The following is a 20,966-nucleotide window of genomic DNA, read 5'->3' as shown; positions in this document are numbered from 1 at the left end:
CTAAAAACTGGTAATTAATCTATGTCTTTATGTTTTAAAGACAAAGATTGGAAAGTTTTGGTATTAAGTAAAAGTGGAATCTCAACTTTTAAGTAGATAAAGCATAAAAACACTGAAAATGTTTGTTCTATGAAGATGATTATCATTTTTTCTCTCCAAGAAAGTGATCGATAAGGTGAAAAATATATATATATTTACAATCCAATCGTATCATTAATTTAGACTGCTATAAAATGGAATAACGTCATAAAGACTGCACATATGCAAAGTAAAGGAGAGGAAAAATATCAGTCTGCCGCTAAAATCCTAACTAAATAAAAGGAGAGGTGACAAACATACTCAGATCAGACAAAATTTCTTAGGAAAATATTTTCTACCAACTGGTCATTTACCAAAGGGTTTGGTCATTTGTCCATTACCATGTCTATCCTATTTGATCATAAGCTTTTCCCTTTTGGCAGACGGAATAACTTATCCAATGTTTTCCAAACACCAAAACCTACACAGAGAGTCAACCTATGACTAGACTGTGACCAAAAGTTCAGAGGATATGTTTGGGCATCATCTAGAAATGTGTAAAAATACTTCCAAGTTCCTCATACAGGTGTGCCTTTCACTAAAAAAAAATCCAATGACTAAAAATCTGAGCTAATAAAAGATATAAATAAGGAATTTTTTTTAAAATTATGTTTGTGGACTTATTAGTTTTATTTAAATAGCAAACAAAGTATTTTATTAATACAAATTCTACTGCCAGTCCTGCACTCCTGAACTAGGCATGAAGGTTGGTAAAAATTGTGGCCTGCAGGTGAATGGCAGGCAGAGAGGAGGAAGTAGAAATGTTCAGAAGCTGAGAGAAAAGGAGTTCCTAAAGCTCCCTGGAAGAAGAATAAACATAAAGTGACATCACCTTGTACCTGTTCATTCCTATTTCCTCTGTTTCTTTTACTCTGGAGTATATGAACTGAATAAATTAATAAAAACTTTCACTTCTCACAGGCATTATTGACACTATATAAATATTTAGTATATAGTATATGTAGTATAAGCTTAGTAACAATTTTGCTCATGTTTCTGAAATAAAGTACTTTGAAAATGTGCTTAAAATTGCCTCAACTCTTTGAATATACCTCACAAATCTGTGTGAAAATAAGACATATCTATTGAATTTGTGCCCAGCATCAAACCCCCTAAATAAATAGGCTTGGGCTCCCTGGCACAGAGAGGAAGCAGTTTAAAAAAAAATCAGTATCTCTCAGACCATATGTAGAGTATTTTGTGTCCAATTCTGGGCACCACATTGTAAAGGGTACACCATTACTCTGCAAAGTATCCAGAGAAAGAAAAGAGCCTCAAATCCATTCCATGTACAAACAGATAGAAGGAGCCAGTGATGTGCAACCTGAAGAAGAAAACACTTTGGGAGAGCCATGACAGTCATCTTTATGTATGTAAAGAACAATGGCACAGAAAGAGGATGAAATTGTTTCTGTTTGCACCAAAAGACAGAAATAAGATCAATGGGTAGAAGTTTCGAAGAGGAAAATTTAGGCCAAATATAAGGAAAATCTTTTGGAGAATTACAGCAATTTAAAGCAGAATGTTCTGTCTTGGGAAGGAGTGGGTTTTCCTTCATTGGAAGTCTTCAGGCAAAAGCTAGATGACCACTTTTCAAGTGTACTGGCAAGGCATTATGCAAGTTTGTATTGGATTACATGGCCACTGAGGTCCTTCCGAATTTGAGCATCTTTGATTCTATCACAGCACTCGTCACTAATCGCGTAACAAGTGCTTTACATGCATTTAGGTGCTGACTGCATGTAAGGAGATTCAGAAACAAAAAGTGAAACAATCTCCTCTCTCAAAGATCTTGTATTTTATAAAGGAAGACAACATGTGCATATGTAAGTATATGGAGAATAAACACGAAATAACTACAAAATAGTTAAATATGACAGGGATGTAGTTAGTGAAGGAAAACATTAACAGCTGGGGTAATGAAGAAAGGCATCCTACAGAAAGAGATGCCTGACCTGCATCTGGAAGAAAGTGAGGGATTCCACACGAGCAAGAAGTATATAAAGAGGCAATGCACTCCAGGCCTGGGGGACACCCAGTGCTAAAGCACAAAAATGGAAGGAGTGTTATGAGCGAGGCAATAGAGAGGGCACCAGTTTGGTTGACTGTTGAGTACCAGGAAGCTAGTAAAGAATAATGAGGCTGCAAAGGGAGGTGAGAGCCAAATTGTGAAGGACTTTAAACCAAAACAGAGAAGTTTATATTTTATTCTATGAGACATAGGGAGCCACTAGAGTTTATTGAGTAGGGGAGTAACACGGTCATATCAATGCTTAAGGAAAACCACTTTGGCAGCCATTTGGAGAATAAATTGGACAGAGGAGAGACTTGAGGCAAAGAGACCAATTAGGATACCACTGTGTAATACAGAAGAAAGGTGCAAAGGACCTGAACTAAGACGGTAGCTGTGTGGATAAAGAGTAGGGGTCAGACTTCCCAAGTGCAGACAAGATGGTAAGGGACAGAAAGCACTCAGCTGAGTTTTCCCAACATTCCACTCTAAGTAACTTTAAAATAATGGTCTCAAATTCTGGAGTGGCAGAGCCAACAAAAGTCAGAGAGGGACATTCTTCCAGCCCAAGACACCATAGGAGATTGGAAAGAGATATGTGTGACATGGGGGTGAAGGCCAACTCAAAACCTATGTGGATGAAACACCAGTGGTGGGACCAGGTGGTAGGGACAGAAGCAGCAGCAGCTTCAGGAGCAAGAGAGAGAGAGAGAGAGAGAGAGAGAGAGAGATGGTAAGGGGACCTGGCAACTGGTTAGAATTATTACAGGGTATCATTGTGCTAGCACTGCAGGACCAATGGTGTTTGGCAACTCTATTGCCTATACGCACTTCTGGGTCATAGTCCAAGGGCAGAGAGGAGTACTTTCAGTCAGGAGGGAGTGGAAGCCCTAAGGAACAGTATCATTTTGAGTCCCAAGGGATCAGGGATCCTGAGGAACAGTAGCCTGTCAGGTTCCAAAGGAGGAGGGGACCTGAGAAGTACTGATTGTAATCCTAAGAGATAAGGGACCCTTTCTGGGTAAGAACCAGAGTATAAACCAAGAGAGCAGTGATTATATCTCTCCCCAGATCATACTGCAAAAAAAAACAAAAAAAAAAAAACTTCCAAACCCCCACAACTAGCTCTGAAAAATGCAGTGCAAAAAAAAGAAAAAAGAAAAAGAAAACAAAAAACAAATAACAACAACAAAAAAAAACCTGAAGCCTGAGACAAAGCACCTCCCCTAGCCCCATGCCAGGAACACAGCCCAACATTAACATAGTTCCAAATCAAGAAATAGGGTGGAAAAATAAGCAAAAAAACCCCAACAATATAAAAAGCTTAGTAGTAACAGAAAAGATCAAGACACAAACTTAGAAGGAAAAAAATGTCAAAATAGATACAAGGAAAATCTCAAAGAAATATGTGAAATGACACACATCCAACAAGAATTCCTGGAAGAGCTTAAAAAAAATTTCAGAATCAAGTAAGAGTGGTAGAGGAAAAATTGGTAAAGAAATGAAAGCAAAAAAAGAAATTATGAATAGACAATTAATAGCTTGGCAAAATAGGCACCAAAACAATACTAAAGAACACCTTAAAAAACAGAATTAGCCAAATGAAAAAAGAAGTGCAAAAGTTCACTGAAGAAAATAATTAATTAAAACATATTCTAAAAAAAAAAAGAAAGAAGGGGTAAGAATGTGGGAGACATTGTGGGACAAGAAACAATAAAATTTAATAACTAAGAATGTTAGTATGAGAAATGAGGATCTGTGGATACTGCCAAGGTGATAACTGGAAGACTGGAAGAATGATGCTATCTTCAAAAAAATAGAGAAGTTCAACAAGTAACATTTTACCATTCATTCTGGCTCATCATTTATCCCCTTAATAAAAGGATTTGTTCTGTAAAACTTGGACTCAGTCAAAAGGCTGCACCCAAGGACCTAAAAGGCCACATGTGGCCTCAAGGCCACAGGTTCCCTACCCCTAAAAATGTCACTAAGTCCATTCATTTGATGACTGATGCCACAAAGGGGGTGCTCTGCAAGTTTAGGTAAACCACTTTGGTTTAAAACAAACTACTTGTGAATTGGGAAGCCCTCACATTCAGGAAGGCTAAGATACCACCAGCAGCCCTTCCTTAAGGGCTCCAGTTCCTTCTGCACAGGGTCCCTTTTCTGTTTGTTGATGGGTTGTACCTATTTAAAAAAAATTAAAACAAAAAAAAAGAGCAATTATCTTCATTAAGAGTGGAAAGTTTTAGAAAGACATTTAGACAGTTGCCAATATTGCCTAAAAGTTCTTATTGATTCATTTATTCAAGTATTTATCATAAAAGGAAAAGAAAGTACTAGCTGGATTCAATTTTACAACTATTTCCCACTTTGGACTTCAAAAGGTACCCTCCACATGAAATGACTACAGGATCTGGACCTCATTGGATATGCCCAAATGAAAGTTGTATCATCTTACAACACAAAATACAACAAAGCAACTGGAAATAGAACATCTGAAAAAAATACTGTAAGAAAGCATATTACTGTATAACAATATGACGTACATTTATTCTTGTTATTAGCATATTGGATTGGGGTGAGGGTAGGGTAGAGTACAAGTGTAAGTCACTGCTCACAATCTTCTCTACCCAGAGCTTCCAAGAACTCTCAGTTCAGAGTATTTATCATTTGAAATGAAATATTTTGTAATAATTACAACCATTTTTAGCCTATAAATGACTATTACTCAGGGCCTTAAGGAAAAGCACGATATAAAGAAAAGTAAATACAAAAGTGGAGATTTGGAAATATAAGTGTATAATGTGTTACAGTAACTTTTGCACTTTGTTAAAAATTTTAAAAAGCAGATGAGAGGGAACTTCACATTTAAGGAATATTTGGGGGTAAACATGACCTTATTGATCTTGATTTGTAAAGGCTTTTGCTCTTCTAGTTTCACATAAAATCCTCTTAGTCAGAAGAAAATCCCCATAAAAGTAATTTTAAGCATGTGCCTGTTTTTGTCCTTAACATGTTGAACTCAGAGTGCCTGCAAATGAAAAGCAAATACAGCCTTACAACCATCTGGCCAATGATTTAAATATAATGGGCAGACACAACGGTATACACAAGACAGCTTTTTTCGAAAACATTTTTAAACCACAGCAAAAAAACTGCAAAAATGGTGCCTAGCATATTTTTCAGGTGGCATTAATTTAAATGGTTTTTACTAAACATATATAAAAATAGTGCAGAGGAAGGAAGACAGAAATGGGGAAGAGCAGGGATCTAGCTAGACCAGAGGGGAGGAACCTGTGGCCTTGAGGCCACCTGTAACCCTCTAGGTCCTCAAGTGCAGCCCTTTAATGTTTAGATTCAGGCAAAGGACTGCACTCAAGGACCTAGGGGGCCACATGTGGCCTCGAGGCTGCAGGTTCCCCACCCCTGAGCTAGACCTTTTAAAATATAGCTGGGTTGCCAATGAATAAAAAAAAGACAGCCAGAGATTATTGCCTCAGTCTCCTAAAGGACTGTTTAGGACAGTGGCAATTGAGCTCCCCTGTGAGTAGGCAGATATAAAAGTAATTATTTCAACCCAATTAGGGAAACTGAGCCACAAAGATAGCAGCAAAATGTGTAAATTATTAAGGAGAGAAAAAAAGGTCTGATTAGAAGTTATAAGCAGAAAGAAATGAATGGTTGTCAATATTTTGAGCAAACAGGAAGACAGAACAAGTAGGTAGAAGCACAAAGCCTTCTCCAGACTTCACCTCACTCTGTGAGAATCACAGGGTCACAGGTCAAGAGCTGGAAGGGACTTCTAAGGTCATCTTGTACTAACTACCTCAATTTACAGAGAAGGAAACTGAAGCTTGTGGCTTGCCCAATGTCACATAGAGTCAGCGAGGATTTGAACCCAGATCCTCTGACTCCAAAGTCAACACTGATTCCACTACACAAAAGCTGTGTTCTAAGGAACCTGGTAAACCAACCTGAAGGGACTAACGCTAAAGCTTGGGGAAATGAAGACGTAGAGCAGACATGAAAACATCCTTCAAATATGTGAAGACCAGTGGTGGGAAAGGAGCATGAAGTTTGTTTTACTTGGCCCCAGAGGCAGATTGTTAGTTCAACACAAGGAGGAACTTTCTAACAATTACAGCTAGTGGTCCCAAAATGGAACAGTAGTGAGTTCTGCATCACTAACAATGTCCAAGCAGATACTACGTTTGTGAGGGAAGTCACAGAAGGGGTTCGGGAGTTCTTCTAACTGAAGTCTGACCTTAAAACTCTCAGAGAGGATTCTGCTAGTGACACCTCAGCATAGCCATTAACATTTAGACAAAGGATAGAGTTAAAACAACTTCTTTTTTTTTTTTGATTGACTTAAGCCGGACCATTTAAAGGGAGTTTACTGAACACCTTGAAAACCCAGACAAAGCTTGTTTCCTCCTGTAGATTAATTTTTAAAAATTTATCTTCCTGAATCTTATTATTGACCAGCACAAGCTTAGTACGGTAGAAGCAAGGAGAGGCACTGTTTTTCCTTATTATCATCCTTTGTATTCGTTCATGCTCCCAAGCCACCTGGTCACATACAGATACATGCCACGTAACCAGGCAGATAGAGAGATATGCCTACAAACAGAAATTCACTGAGGTACAATGATACTGCCTCAGGATGTGAATACTTTCCCCATGTAAGCTGGCCTGGCTTCTCTTCATTACTTACATGGGAGAGATAAACAAATACAACAATGCAAATTACATCACTTTTTCTCAGGATATAAGTGATGGTGTCCTGGCTAAGCTTCAAAAAAGATAATTGTCCGCCACCTTTCCCATATTTCACATATCAGTGCTACTTTACTCCCTACAAAGTAACCCCTCTGTACCTTGCCCTCATAAAATAAATGCCATATTTTGCTCTAGGGATGCTTTGATTTAGCATAAAATCAAATATTTATTATAAAGGCATTTTTTAAAGTTCTACAGCATAATATTAACTCTTGCTGCCTTACAATGGATGTCTCCCAAGGCTCTTTCCCAGAGCCTCTACTCTCTTCTCCCTGTACCTACTTCGTCATTGCTCTTTCCTGTTCCTAGGGATTCGATTATCAGTGCTATACAGATGAAACAGATAAATACAGATAAGTCAATATATCCAATCCTCATGTTTCCCCATGAGCTACTGTCTTGCATCTGCCACTGTAAGAGACTGAAGGAGAAGGAGCAGACTGTAAGGGCTGAGCAGTAACAGCAGTGTGGATATAGATAGCTCCATTTGGATGGCCTGTTGGCATCTTCCAAGCAACATGTCAAATTGGAATTCATCATCTTCCACTCAAAACCTGCCCCTTCCTCTCTCTCCATTTGTCTATTTCTGTTGGAGGTATTGCCACTTTCTCAACCACCCATGCTCAAAGAATTTGAGTCTTCTCTCCCCTCCAAATCTCCCCACTCCAGCTCCTATCCTTCCAGTCAGTTAGCAAAACCTATCAATTCTACCTGCACAAGATCTCTTGCATCTGTTCCCTTCTCTCTACCCGCATGGCCACCACTCTACTTCAGGGCTTTCTCATCTCATATCTGTACTATTGTAATGACCTGCCACACCGTTATCTTTGGTTTCAGTCCCTCGCTTCTCCAGCTTTTTCTCACACACAGCTGTGAAAACAAACTTATGAATACAGAGACAGATCTGACCATATCACTTTCCTGCTCAAAAAGTATTCACTGGCTTCCTGTCCTTCTAGAATAAAAGATGCTTTTTGATCTGCCACTTAAGGTCCTACACAGTTTGGCTGATTCCAAACTTCCAGTCTTATGTTCCAATATTCATCTTAATGCACACTAATTTCCACCCAAACCTGACTATTAGCCACTCCAAACTCAACTTAATACCTCTTGCATTCACATAGGTAGTCCAAAATGGCTTTAGGATGAATTGCTTCCTCATCTCTGCCTGCTGAAATCCTTTTCTTCCTCGTGATTCATTTCAGGTACCATCTCATTCCTGAAGCTCACAACTGAAAGTTCTCTCTTCCATCTCAAACTCTCTTACAAGTATTTTGATCTCTTTCCTTTGCCCCCATTACATTCCACCTTTTGATACAGCTATTTCCTTAGATAGCAGCTAGGTGACACAGCAGATGAACATTGGACTTCTAAAATGGGGAATAATAATAGCACCTACTTTCCAGGATTGTGGTGAAGATAAAACGAGATAATATTTGTAAAGTGCTTTGCCAGCCTCAAAGTATTATATAAATGCTAGGTATTTTGATGATGATGAAATCTACCCTTATTGAATGACAAAGATCCTTCCTTCTTGATGACAAGGAATGTATCATTTCTCATCTTTTATATCCAGCTCTTAGGATTATATCTAGTACATAACAGGCACATAATAAATACTTTTCAAATTTAATTAAACATTTTTCAATATAAAGTTCTAAATAGTTTTATGAATTCTAGTCCTGGCTCTCAACATTTCACAGAATCACATGATTTTAAAATTGAATAGTGGTTCAGCAATCATTTAGTCCAACACTCAACAAAAACACGTGTACTACAACATACACGATAACTGGTCAAACAGCTTCTCCTTCAACACCTCCAAACATGGCAGCCCATTACTTCGTGAGGCAGCTCATTACTTTCTGAGATAGCTTGAATTGTAAATAGATCTTATTGGACATCAAACCTAAATGTGCATCTTTGCAGTTCCCATCCTTTTCTCCTGGTTCTAGCTTCTGGAGACAGTCAGAAGAAGGCTAGTCCTTCTTTCACATAACAACCCTTCAAGTCAGCTATCATGTGACCCCCAAATCTTCTTTTCTCCAAGTGAAACATTTCTAGTGTCAAAAACTGATCCCACATAGCTATGTAGTATATTCCCTTCACCACCACTATTCCCTCCTCTGGATGCTCTCCAGTTTACCAATGTGCATCTTTTTAAAAATAGTAATTGTATTTTTTATTCTGCACATAAACACTTTTTTAAAAAGAGCATTTCCAGGGCAGCTAGGTAGCACAGTGGATAGAGCACCAGCCCTGGAGTCAGGAACACCTGATTTCAAATCCAGCTTCAGACACATGGCTATGTGACCCTGGGCAAGTCACTTAACCCCTATTACCTTGCCCCCCCCCCAAAAAAAAGCATCTCCATACATAAGCAACACAAAAAGAGGATTCTAGTGAAACCATGAGTCTACATTTCACATTTACCTTTGATGAACATATATATATATGTATATATATACACATTATATATACATATATATATATATATAATATAACTTTCCATACTACTTTAAAAACTATCCTGTTTACCTGTGCTTTCTCCTGAACTTTTTTTCTGTGCAATGACAAAATACTTTTACCATTGTGAAAGAAGTCCTCTTAGGCAAAACTGTAGGAACTCTTCTTCAAGTATAAGTAGTTGTTACAACAGTAGATAAGATAATCTGCTTTACTATGTCCTTAGATAATTTGCTATATTTTATTGCTCCTTCAATGGGGGACTTTCTAATACTAGGCCATCAGGTGGTTGGGGATCAGTCCATCAAGATGTTACAAGATAATTGTGATTCCTACTTTTCCGACCTATTTTTATTAGAGTTCTTACCTTATTTTCTTTTTTTTCTTAAAGCTTTCAAAGTTGATGTTCTTCACAGTCTTTCTATTCTTATATAAACGGTCATACCATCCAGAATTCTTTGAAATTGTCTCTTTTGTCATTTCTTTCTGGGCAATAATATTCCATTACATTCATATTGATAATTTCTTCAGTCATTCCCCAATTGCCCAAGAAGCAATCTAAGATTCCATTTTTTAAAAAATCCATTTTAATCCCCTCTTCAGGATCAGGAAATTTATTTTGCTGTGATGATTCTCTCAGGTATTATCTTCCCTCTTAACCACCCCTCTCCATTCCTAGTTTTTCCCCTATTATTTGTTATATTTCTACAACATTTGTGCATGTTTCTGTGTTTGTGTCAAACCTTCCTTCGTCCATTTCAGATAAGAGTGAAGTTGATCTTATGTGTACTCTTCCCATAACTTCCTCCGTGTTTCTATATCTTCTCATACTCTCCAATTATGAAAAGTACTAAGTCCTACTCCCTTCATTCTACTCTATTGCATATCTTCTTTTACTCTCCCTTATATTTTCCCTCTTAAAATTCTCAGAATGGAACCAATCCCTCCCCCACCCCAGTCCTCTGTTTTTCTTATTTAACTACGTCAATATCTTTTTGGAGACATTATGGTTCTAAAGAGACACCTATAACTTTTCCTCCAATTAGAATGTTAGCACTACATCACCATACAACTTCTTAGAATTGCTCAGATATATTTAACGTTCCAGGTTTCTCTGGCCTCTTCTTTTTGTATTTCAAAGTTCCTATTCAGTTCTGATGTTTTCATCAAAAATGAATGGAAATGATAAAAAAAATGAGGAGCAGCTAGGTGGTACAGTGGATAGAGCACCAGCCCTGGAGTCAGGAGGACCTGAGCTCAAAACCAGTCTCAAACACATAACGCTTACTAGCTGTGTGACCCTGGACAAGTCACTTAACTGCACTGCCTAGCCCTTCCCCCCCAAAAAAAGAATGAAAAATGAATGAAAGTCATCTGTACCATTAAAACCCCATTTTCCCCTATAGAATTATACTCAACTTTCCAAAGTAAGTTATTCTTGATTATATACTTATATCTTTTACCTTTTGGAATATCATATTCCAAGATCTATCATTTTGAGTAGAAGCTTCCAGGTCTTGTGTGATCTTAACTATAGTGCTTTTGTCCTTGAACTGCTTCACTTTAGATGCTTATAATATCTTTTCCTTTTACATGAGATAGCTAGTGGAATATTGCTGGTATTTTTTTTTATTCCTTTCAGGAGATAATTGGTAGATTCTTTATATCTTTCTTTTGTCTTCTGGTTCTAATAGATCTAGGCAATTTTCACCTCTAATTTTTTGATACATAATGTCCAGGTCTTTTATCATGATTTTCAGGGAGTTCAGCGATTTTTAAATTATCTCTCCTTGACCAATTTTCCAAGTTAGTTGTTCTTGCTTTCAGACGTCTGACATTTTCTTCTATGTTTTCAATCTTTTGATTTTGTTCTAAGATTTCTTCCTGTCTCATGAAGTCACTGATTTCTGTTTAATCAATTCTAGTTTTCAGGGATTTCATTTCTTGAGCTTTATAACTTTTTCTTCCAAGCTATTTGTTATCCTTATAACTCTTTCCTCCAGAGCTTCTATTTAATTTTTAAATCTCTTCCTTCATTTCTTCTAGGTATTCATATAGTCCTGTTGAAAAATCTACTTTTTGCTTTCAAGTCTCTGTGTGAAGTTGCTATGGAGTTGAATTACTCATTTTTCTAACTTAAATACCTGAACTGGGGCTCTAAGTTCTATCTCCCTCCATGTGCATTCTTGGGTAGAATGGGCCTGCCTGGTCTTGATCGCACAACCCGGGTTCCCCCTGGATAACTGTGCTTCTCTTAACCTCATGGCGGCTTTGGCCCCCTGGATCTTGGAAGTTCAGAGTGCTGAACCTTCAGGGTCCTCTTTGGTGTCTCTGGATAGAGTTTTAGAGACTGAAAAGCCACTGGACATGGGTTGTCCCGGTCTGAGCGCTACAGCACTTTGCTGATCTGGTCAGCACCATGCTCACTGCTAACTGCTACCACTCTCTGGGGCTTCCAAGGTTCCCATCCTGGAGTTTTCTGCCCACCCTGAGGCTTTTTTCTGTTCTTTCTGCCCCAGTACACAGAAAGTTGCAGACTTCAGTATACCTATACTTAATGGTGTTTGGTCATGCTGGGAGTCTATCCTGTGGTGGAAATGGCTTTGATGTAGTGGTTGGGAAGCCAAGTCAGGCTGACTTGTTATATTGTTCTGGGATGGAAGAAGTCACTGTAGTTTCTCATTGCATTTACTGATCATTATTTGATCAGACTTCAGGGATTTGCAGTAGTAAGTAAGTAGAAGTTGGGCAGTCTGTCTCTGGTTCAGATGACTGGCTGGAAATCTACAAATGTACTTTCTAAACTAGAGCCCCAAGAAATAAACATATGTGGTCAAATGAAGCAGATGTGATTAGAGAAGAATAAAGAGCTCTCACCTCCTTATGCCCTGAAGCTATGCCTCTCTTAATGTTACTCAAAATCACATTAGCCTTCTTAGCTACTATGTCACACTACTGAGTCATAATGAGTCTGTACTCACTTAAATTTAGTGATTTTTTTCAGACAAACTGCTGTCTCTTCTCTATCCTGTTTCTGGCTGGTTGATTTTTGGACTCAGGTATAAGATTATATTTATCCCTATTAAATTTCAACTTGCTAGATTCAGTCCAATGTTCTACTCTATCAAGATCTTCTGGGATCCTGACTGTGTCATCGAGCATGGTTAGCCATCCTTCCTAGCTTTATGTTCGATTTTAACAAGTCTTAAGAGGTTTTCTGTTACGTACTGGAAACATATTCCAAGAAGACAACTAACCTTTCTATTGATGTTGTCAGGATGCAAAACTACTGTTTCCTGTTGAATGGGGAAACGACAACCACCTAGATTACTTTTTCTCTTTGTCCACTGAGCCTTACACTGAATGATTTCTTTTACCTCCCAGTTTTTGTTAGTCTACTTTATCATTTTTTTTTTTTGGAGAACAAGAGCTATTTTGCCCTCAGAACATGTAGCTTCCTCCTCTCCAGAAATAGCTTCCATTTTTTAGCTCCAAGTGCATAATGTTCTTTCTATCCTTTCCTCTTCTATGTGATACTCTTTTACCCTCAAACCTACCAACAAAGGTCAAGTTTCACAGCCTGGATTGTTGTGCACAGATCTTAGCTGGTGTTCCCACCAACTTTTCTTCCTCCTATCAACTATGTACACTGTCATCAGATTAACTTTCTTAAAATACTACATTCATCACATCTCTCCTCTGCTCAAAATCTTTCATTGGTTCCCCATCACCTACAGAATATAGTCCAAATTTCTCTGTCTGACATTTAAAGTCCTCCATAATTTGGCTTCAAACTATCTTTTGAAGTTAATCCTCTTACTACTTAAAACAAAACAAAACCTTCTCACTCCAGGTAACCTAGTCTACTCACTGTTCCCACCTGCCCAGCTCTATTTTTACAATTCATTTGAATTCATTTAAAATTTGAATAATAGATAATTCTCTCTCCCAACCCTCATATTGCTTATCTGGGAATCTATCAAAACAAGCAAACATCTCTGTTAGATAGAAATCATCCTTTTAATACAACTTTACTTGCACTGGAAGCCAGAGTGCCTGGGCTTCAATACTGGATTGCTACTTACTACTACTACTACTACTACTACTACTATTAGTGATGTGATTGAATAAACCACTTCACTTCAGCTAGATGACATCTTAGGTCTTTTCAGCCATAGAGTCCTTTATTTTGTGTTATAATTTCTATCATATGATTTAATGAGTAACAGCACCAAAGGAGATCAATAAGGAAAGAAAGAACACATGACTAGAAACTTAAAAAGATTTCTATTAGGCTTTTCCAGCATGTTACAATAATACATGTTTCAACAGCATAAAACAAATCTATACCATCAATTTGGCAATTTGCTATAGCAAATATGGCTATAAGAGGCAAGAGTTCCCATTCTCTGGACTACCAACCCCTGGGAAAGCAACAGTTACTACAAGAAACTCTTGAATTTATATGAATACAAATTATTGTCACTTTATTCAGCTCTAAAAAGAATATAATATAATTCAATATAACAAAACATATATATCTTTCAAAGGTTAATAGGTGCTATAATTAACAAAGTACAAATCATTTATAAGTATTGCCGAATTCATAATAGATTTAAGTCATCATCGTCATTTTTTTCCTCAAACAAGACAATGGTGGTACTACTACTGTTATGTGAAACTACACAAAAGTGGTCTTTCGTAGTCAAAAAGGTTGGGAAATCTGGGCCAGAGCATTGCTGAATTGTCACATAGTAAAGTCAGATTTCTTTTTTCTTTCTTTTTTTTTTTTTTGCTTCAAAAGCTCATGGTGACATTTGCTCCAAAGATGTAAAGCAGCCTCAAAAGTCTAAATGACATGGGTAACAGGAAGAGTTCCTTTGAAACTACTTCAAGAATGATAGTAAATGTCTAATTTCCAGGATATATAAGGAACTGATTCAAACTGATAAGAATAAGAGCCATTCCCCAGTTGATAAATGGCAAAATCCCTTTGGTCATTTGGTGCAACTTTCAAAGGAAGAAAACCAAGCTATTGATATTCATATGAAAAAATGCTCTAAATGACCCCTAATTAGGGAGATGTGAATTGAAGCAACTCTGATGTTCTGCTTCACATCAGCCAGAACAAAAATGACAAAAAAGGAAAATGGGGAATCCTAGAGGGACTGCAGGAAAAAACAGGAATACTGTATACTGTTGACAGAACTGTGGATTGATCCAGCCATATTGGAAAGTAATTTGGAACTGTTTCCCAAATATCATATCCTTTGACCCAATGATACTGTTATGAGTCCTACCCTAACAGAATCAAAGAAAGAAGGGGAAGATGCATGGATAAAAATCATTATAGCAGCTCTTTTCTTGAGGCAAAAAACTGAAAATAAAGGAGCAGCCAGCAACCTAGGAATGGCTGAACAAATAATGATATAAGAACATTTGTATGAACTGATGTCAAGTGAAGTGAGCAGAATTGTGATGACAATTTATATAACAACAACATTGTAAAGATAAATAACTTCAAAAAACTTAAATATTCTGATCAGTACAATGACCAATCTTGATTCCACAGGATCGAAAAGTAAGCATGCTCCTGATTAAAAAGGTGATGAATTCAAGGTAAAGAATGAGACATACAGTTTTGAACATGTACAATGTGAGAATGTTTTACTTGAGCATGCATATTTGCTTCTTTTTTTGGTGGGGGAAGAGGTAGGAAACAGAGAAAATAAATGCTTGTTGATTGAAAAGAAATTTTTTTTAAAGGGAATGGGAGCAAGTACCTTAAAACTTTTTAATTAGTCATACCTGATTTTCTATGGCTTTTCTGTTCTTAGGGTCACTAACCACAGACAGCTGCAGCTCAGCCATTTTTTTCATCTTGCTGTCCATGTCAATCTTTTGGAGTAGGTTTTTGGTCTGATTCTTTAACAACCGGACTGTGTCTTCTTTCCCATGCTTCTTTGCAAAAAGAGAGGCACAAGCAGAATGTATAGCAGTCACCCAGTTTTCCAGGTCAGTCTGGCTAGTGGCCTGAAAAATCAGAAGATAGTGAGAAAAAGCAATGATGGAAAAGGCACTCACCCAGAGTGGTAGGTCGGGGTTTTCCTGTTTAAGAGGTACTGGCAATAAGTGACATGCCTTGATTTTTATGACCTAACAATAACAACAACAACAATAATAATACATATGGACTACCCCAAGCCTTCTGGCTTCTTTAACTTGTGAGGTCATCAGAAGAGCTTTGGAATGATGTGCCAAAAGCACAATGCTTGGTACATCAGTCAAGCTGTCAAAGTCCTGATGTTACTGGGTTTTCTTCCCTTTTTCCAAGTTAATAGGGAGATTACAGACATGGCAAATTTAGCTGTCATGTGTCCCCCAAGGTAGAGAGGCCCAGTTTTTTCCCCATTCCCCCTACCTTAACACAGCCCTCCACTCCTGAGGACTCTAGGTCCTCTTCAAAATTTAAGCCCAGAACAAATTTTATTTCTTATTTCACTCTTGATTTTACTTGTTCTATTTTATTTCATTCATTATTCACTTCTCAAGTGAACATCATTTCACTTTTGCTCTCTCTCAATTTTAACTCAGCAAAATATTGTAATTCTTTCACACTGTTCTTATTAACAGAAGGCCTCCTTTCCTTTTTTCCTTTGTAGGATTTCTTCATTCCCTTAAACTACATACAATGTAAAGAGCCAGCAGTACCTGGAAAAGGTAGACATCTCCAAAGGAGTTGCTGAGGCAGAATACATTTTCCTTCTTGGGATGTTCAGGGACAGACTGCACGACGCTATCTTCCGCAAAAAGTGCACATCTAGGTGAACTACTTTGATCCATGGAATTTCTCCCGTATGTCTCATAGAACAGCAGAGTACATCCTGTCAAAGAAAAGAGCAAAATGAATCCCCTATCCCATATCTTCAAGTTTTCTCAAAGGAGAACTCAAACACAATAAGATAAGAGGGACATATAAAGAAGGGAAAAAGTGAAGGGTTATGAAAATATGTGTGGGGAGGGATAAGTGTGAGGGTCTTTGTGGGAGTGTTGGAGGAAAACACATAAAGGAATCTTGATCATACTGAAACTAGAAAAGGAATGTTTTGGTAAATTTGAGATATGAAAATATAATAACAACCTACATGGGAAGATGATATTTGTAACTCACAAGACGTTTTTCATTAGGGTAGTTGGAAGGAGAATATACAGACAAAGGGCACAGGTGTGAGTTGAATATGAAGGAATGATATCTAAAAACTAAAATAAGGGGTGAGAGAGGAATGCACTGAGAAAAAGAAAGGGAGAGGTAGAATGGGGTAAATTATCTCACATAAGAGAGGCAAGAAAAAGATTTTACAGTGAGAGGGAGTGGGGAGGTGAGAGGGAGTGAATGAACTTTAGTCTCATCAGAATTGGCTCAAAGAGCAAATAACATATACACTCAATTGGGTATATCTATCTTACCCTACAGGAAAGTAGGAGGGAAAGGGGATAAGAGGTGGAGGAGATGATACAAGGGAGGGCAGATTGAAGAAGGGGGTAAGTCAGAAGCAAAACATTTTTGAGGAGGGACAGGGTGAAAGAACAGAGAGAATAGAATAAATAGGGGGATAGGATGGAGGGAAACACAGTTAGCAATAGTAACTGTGAAAGAAATTTTGAAGCAAGTTTCTCTGACAAAGACCTCATTTCTCAAACATATAGAGAACTGAGTCAAATTTATAAATATAAGAGCCATTCCCCAATTGATAAATGCTCAAAAGATATGATCAGTTTTCAGATGAAGTAATCAAAACTATCTACAGCCATATGAAAAAAATACTCTCACTATTGATTGGAGGAATGCAAATTAAAACAATTCTGAGGTACTACCTCATTCTTATTAGATTGGCTAATATGACAGAAGAGGGAAATGACAATTGTTGGAGGGGATGCAGGAAAAATGAGATATTAATACACTGCTGGAAGAGTTGTGAACTGATTCAACCATTCTGTAGAGCAATTTGGAACCATGTCCAAAGGGCTATAAAACCATGCATACCCTTTGACCTAGCAATACCACTACTAGGTCTATATCCCAAAAGAGATATAAAACAAAAATGAAAAGCACCTATATGTACAAAAATTGTTATAGCACCTCTTTTCTGGGGGTAAAGAATTAGAAGTTGAAGGGATGCCCATCAATTGGGGTATGGCTGAACAAACTGTGGTATGTGGATGGAATGATGGAATACTATTGTACTAAAAGAAAGAATGAGCAGGATGCTCTCAGAAAAACCTGGAAAGATTTGCATGGACTGATACAAAGTGAAATGTACTGTGTACAAAGTAACAGCAACATTGTAAGATGATCAGCTATGAATGACTTAGCTATTCTCAGTAATACCGTGATCCAAGACAACTCTGAAGGACTTATGATGAAAAATGCTATCCATCCCCAGAGAAAGAACTGATGGTGTCTATATATAGATTGAAGTATACTTTAAAAAAAAAGAAAACGTAATAACAAGAAAAAATCTTCACATTTATTAACAAAAGGATAAATTTTACTGATTCACAATTTATTTAAAGTTAAATTTCTAAAAAGAAACATTAAAAAGTTATACTGTTATTTATTTTCAAGAAGGCTATCAATGAGCCTTCTAGGTTAACAAAGTTTTACCAAGGTGAAGCCACTTGCATTAATAAAAAAAAAAAAAGAAAATTTTTAAAAACCCATGCTGTGTCAAGCGGTCCCTTCTCTCAAATTAAAATGTTTTGTTTCAACATATCATATGAACCCTTAATGAACTCCCAAATGAACCCCTCACAATGAACAATTATACCCCAAATTGTTAAGTAAACAAGTAGAAAAACAATTTCTTCAACTATGAAGCACCAAATTGCACTCTTCATGGAAGGGGCAAGGATCAACGAAAGCAGTGCTCCTCATTTCTGTGGCTACATTCATGGTAATGACTTAGAGACAAGAGGCAAATGTGCTGCCATAAGGCAAGTTTTTCATAAGCCCAGTTTGTTTTCCTAAGGAACTTTGCCTTGCTCTATTTTATCTTAATGCTCAGTGCATTCATTGACACTCAGCGTAGACTCTAAGTAACTACAAAGACATTGCTTCCCAAAGTGAAGAGAAGCCCAAGAGAATACAACTCCAACAGAGAATCATTAAACTAAAACAAGGTATCTCATTTTTCGATAAGTTTAAAATATAGAATCTATATGGAACAATTCATTGTCCTAATTTTTTTTAATTCAGGAAGTTAATATTATATAAATGTTGTCAAATTTTAATGGAATTTTGAATCTTTAAAAGTGATGCTGTTGGGGTTTTTCCCTATTAATATGGGGACATCAACAAGTGTTTTATTTCTTCATTGCTATAGCGCAATTTGCTAGATCCTGGCTCTTAAAGTGGGGCACCATAATATAAACTAATCTAATTAAAAGTTTAATTTAATTCTTAGACAGGAAAAAGACAACCATAAGAAAATATGAGCAGTTCCATTGACTAGAGGGTGGTATGAAAGGCTTGGCACCAACATCTGTCCTGTGTCAATGATCCCAGACTTATATCTTCATTTTCCTTTCAAAATACTGTTCCTTCAGTTACCATTGCCCTAACAAAGGACACAACCACTAGCTGTCACCATGTCCCTACTCTTACAACCCCACAATATTAGACATGTTTTTCACAGAACACATCTTCACTTTCATAAAGCAAACTTTCATATATTGAATCCTAATATTGCTTTATCTACAATGTTTTATGGATGGAACTATTTGTACATAGAAGTATAATTAGAAACAGCACTATATAAAGTAATACCAGGAATTTTTCACTATGAACTTGAATTCATACTATGGGATTACTTCCACCAAGAGGAAAAAAAAAGATGAGAATGTAGTCTATCTTGTTAACGTCCATTCATTAGAATGAAGACAGGTGGGGAGAAGAATTGATCCTTAAGCATAGGAGTGGTCTTATGACACCTGTAATTTCAAACTAGGTAACAAGACGGCCATAAGCCTTGCATTTAAGTATCTCTCTCCAGAAGAATACTTTCAATTCATTTATTTAGGTATCTAGAAGACACATGATGAGAAGTATGCTTGACTATATATAGATATGCATAGATATAGATATGTTTTATCTATCTATACACATACATACACACATTTTATTAAAAATAATTTGAAAAGTTAGCTCTAAATGTAACTGATGCTAAAAATCAGGTATATTGAACTTGACATACAGTGCTTTAAGTAGGAAGCAGTGTTTAAAACCACATGAAAAAGTTTATGTTGCCAAAAACATTTTTATCACATGCCTTTCCCTTGCTAAAAAGGAAATGAAAGAATGAACACTTGATAATCTTTTAAGCTTACAAACCTCCTTTCATCATAGAATTTCGGTGTTTCACAAATAAGCGTGAGGGAACTCCAAATATAGCTAGTACTAAGTTTATTGCCTATAGCCAGAGACAATGAGGTATCATCACCCAGAGCTGTATTCAGTACGCAGAAGTCCCTGGTCTATGTTCAAATCTTCAGCTCACTCTTTCTTTGCAATAATAGAGTCACAAAGACCTAGATTCACAGGAGGCATTCATGCTACTGATAACTGCAAGATAAAGGAAACATTTGCATCCTTGAACTTAATGAGCCTGAAAATGAATGGCAGTTTTGCCAATTGCTGGATGGCTTTGTGTATGCTCAAGACAAGTTTCTAGTCTGCAAGTCCACAGCAGGCTCATTATTTATATATAGAAGCCAAAACAAAGTTAGGAAGGAGTGATGCTGAAGACTTACTGGCCTTTTCCTCACACCGGTTGCAGATATAATTCACTTTTCTGCCCCTCCCAAAGTGATGGGGAAAGAGGCTGTCAACTTAATGAGCCTGACTTCTGACCACTCTATGTAGCTCTTTTGACAATGGTTCACAGAAATATTGTGCAAACATGCCAAAGGGTGTTTTGTTATTTTCCCCTTATCTTTGCATAGCTCAGCACTACATTGATTTAGTCATTCTCAAGATCATCATGCTATTTTTAACTTTAAGCAAAGCTATACCTACATGTAAAAAGAGTATAAATTAAGAAAAGGCATACCCTTAAAAGAAAGTTTTATGAGGCCTTCAAAAAAGAAAGAAAAGAAAATTTAATTTGCTTTGTATGAAAAGGCACATTTTTTTTGTCAAGATTACCACTTACTTTCTTATTTTATGAGGTCATAACAACATGTAACAATATAGATTCTACTCTCCCCCAAAATGCAAGTTCATTAAAATCCATTGGACTGCATGTGCAGACTATGAACTCAACTTCCCAGCCCAACAATAAAAATTAGGTGGGAAAGAATAAGCATTTCTTAAGCACCTACCATGTGCTAGGTACTGTGTTTAGTGCTTTACAAATATGATCTCATTTAATTGCTACAACAACCGTGTGAGGGGGTGCTATTATTATACTAATTTTTTACAGCTGAGTCAGACAGCAGTTAAATGACTTGCCTACGGTCAAACAGCTAGGAAATATCTGAGTCTGGATTTGAACTCAGTTCTTCCCAACTCCAGACCCAGCACTGTATCCACAATGCCACCTACATGCCTCCTCTATAAGCAACATTTACC

General features: G+C 37.1%; 1 protein-coding gene across 2 annotated transcripts in view; it reads right to left on the bottom strand.

Moving 5' to 3' along the window:
- LOC114031508 (T-lymphoma invasion and metastasis-inducing protein 2-like) overlaps positions 1-20,966 on the bottom strand; it is a 288,383-nt gene that overhangs the window by 121,092 nt on the left and 146,325 nt on the right. For both annotated transcript variants that reach the window (XM_027846621.1, XM_027846622.1), the window contains 2 exons: positions 16,049-16,221; positions 15,146-15,370 (listed from right to left, as the gene is read on the bottom strand). In XM_027846621.1, the coding sequence (XP_027702422.1) occupies positions 15,146-15,370; positions 16,049-16,221 (398 nt within the window). The remainder of the gene's footprint in view (positions 1-15,145; positions 15,371-16,048; positions 16,222-20,966) is intronic.

Source organism: Vombatus ursinus, unplaced genomic scaffold (assembly GCF_900497805.2).
Source record: "Vombatus ursinus unplaced genomic scaffold, bare-nosed wombat genome assembly UNPS02015175.1, whole genome shotgun sequence".
In the NCBI taxonomy this organism is placed as follows: Eukaryota; Metazoa; Chordata; class Mammalia; order Diprotodontia; family Vombatidae; genus Vombatus; species Vombatus ursinus.
The sequence above is the reverse complement of the archived record's forward strand: the minus strand, read 5'-3'. Positions and strand labels throughout refer to the sequence as shown.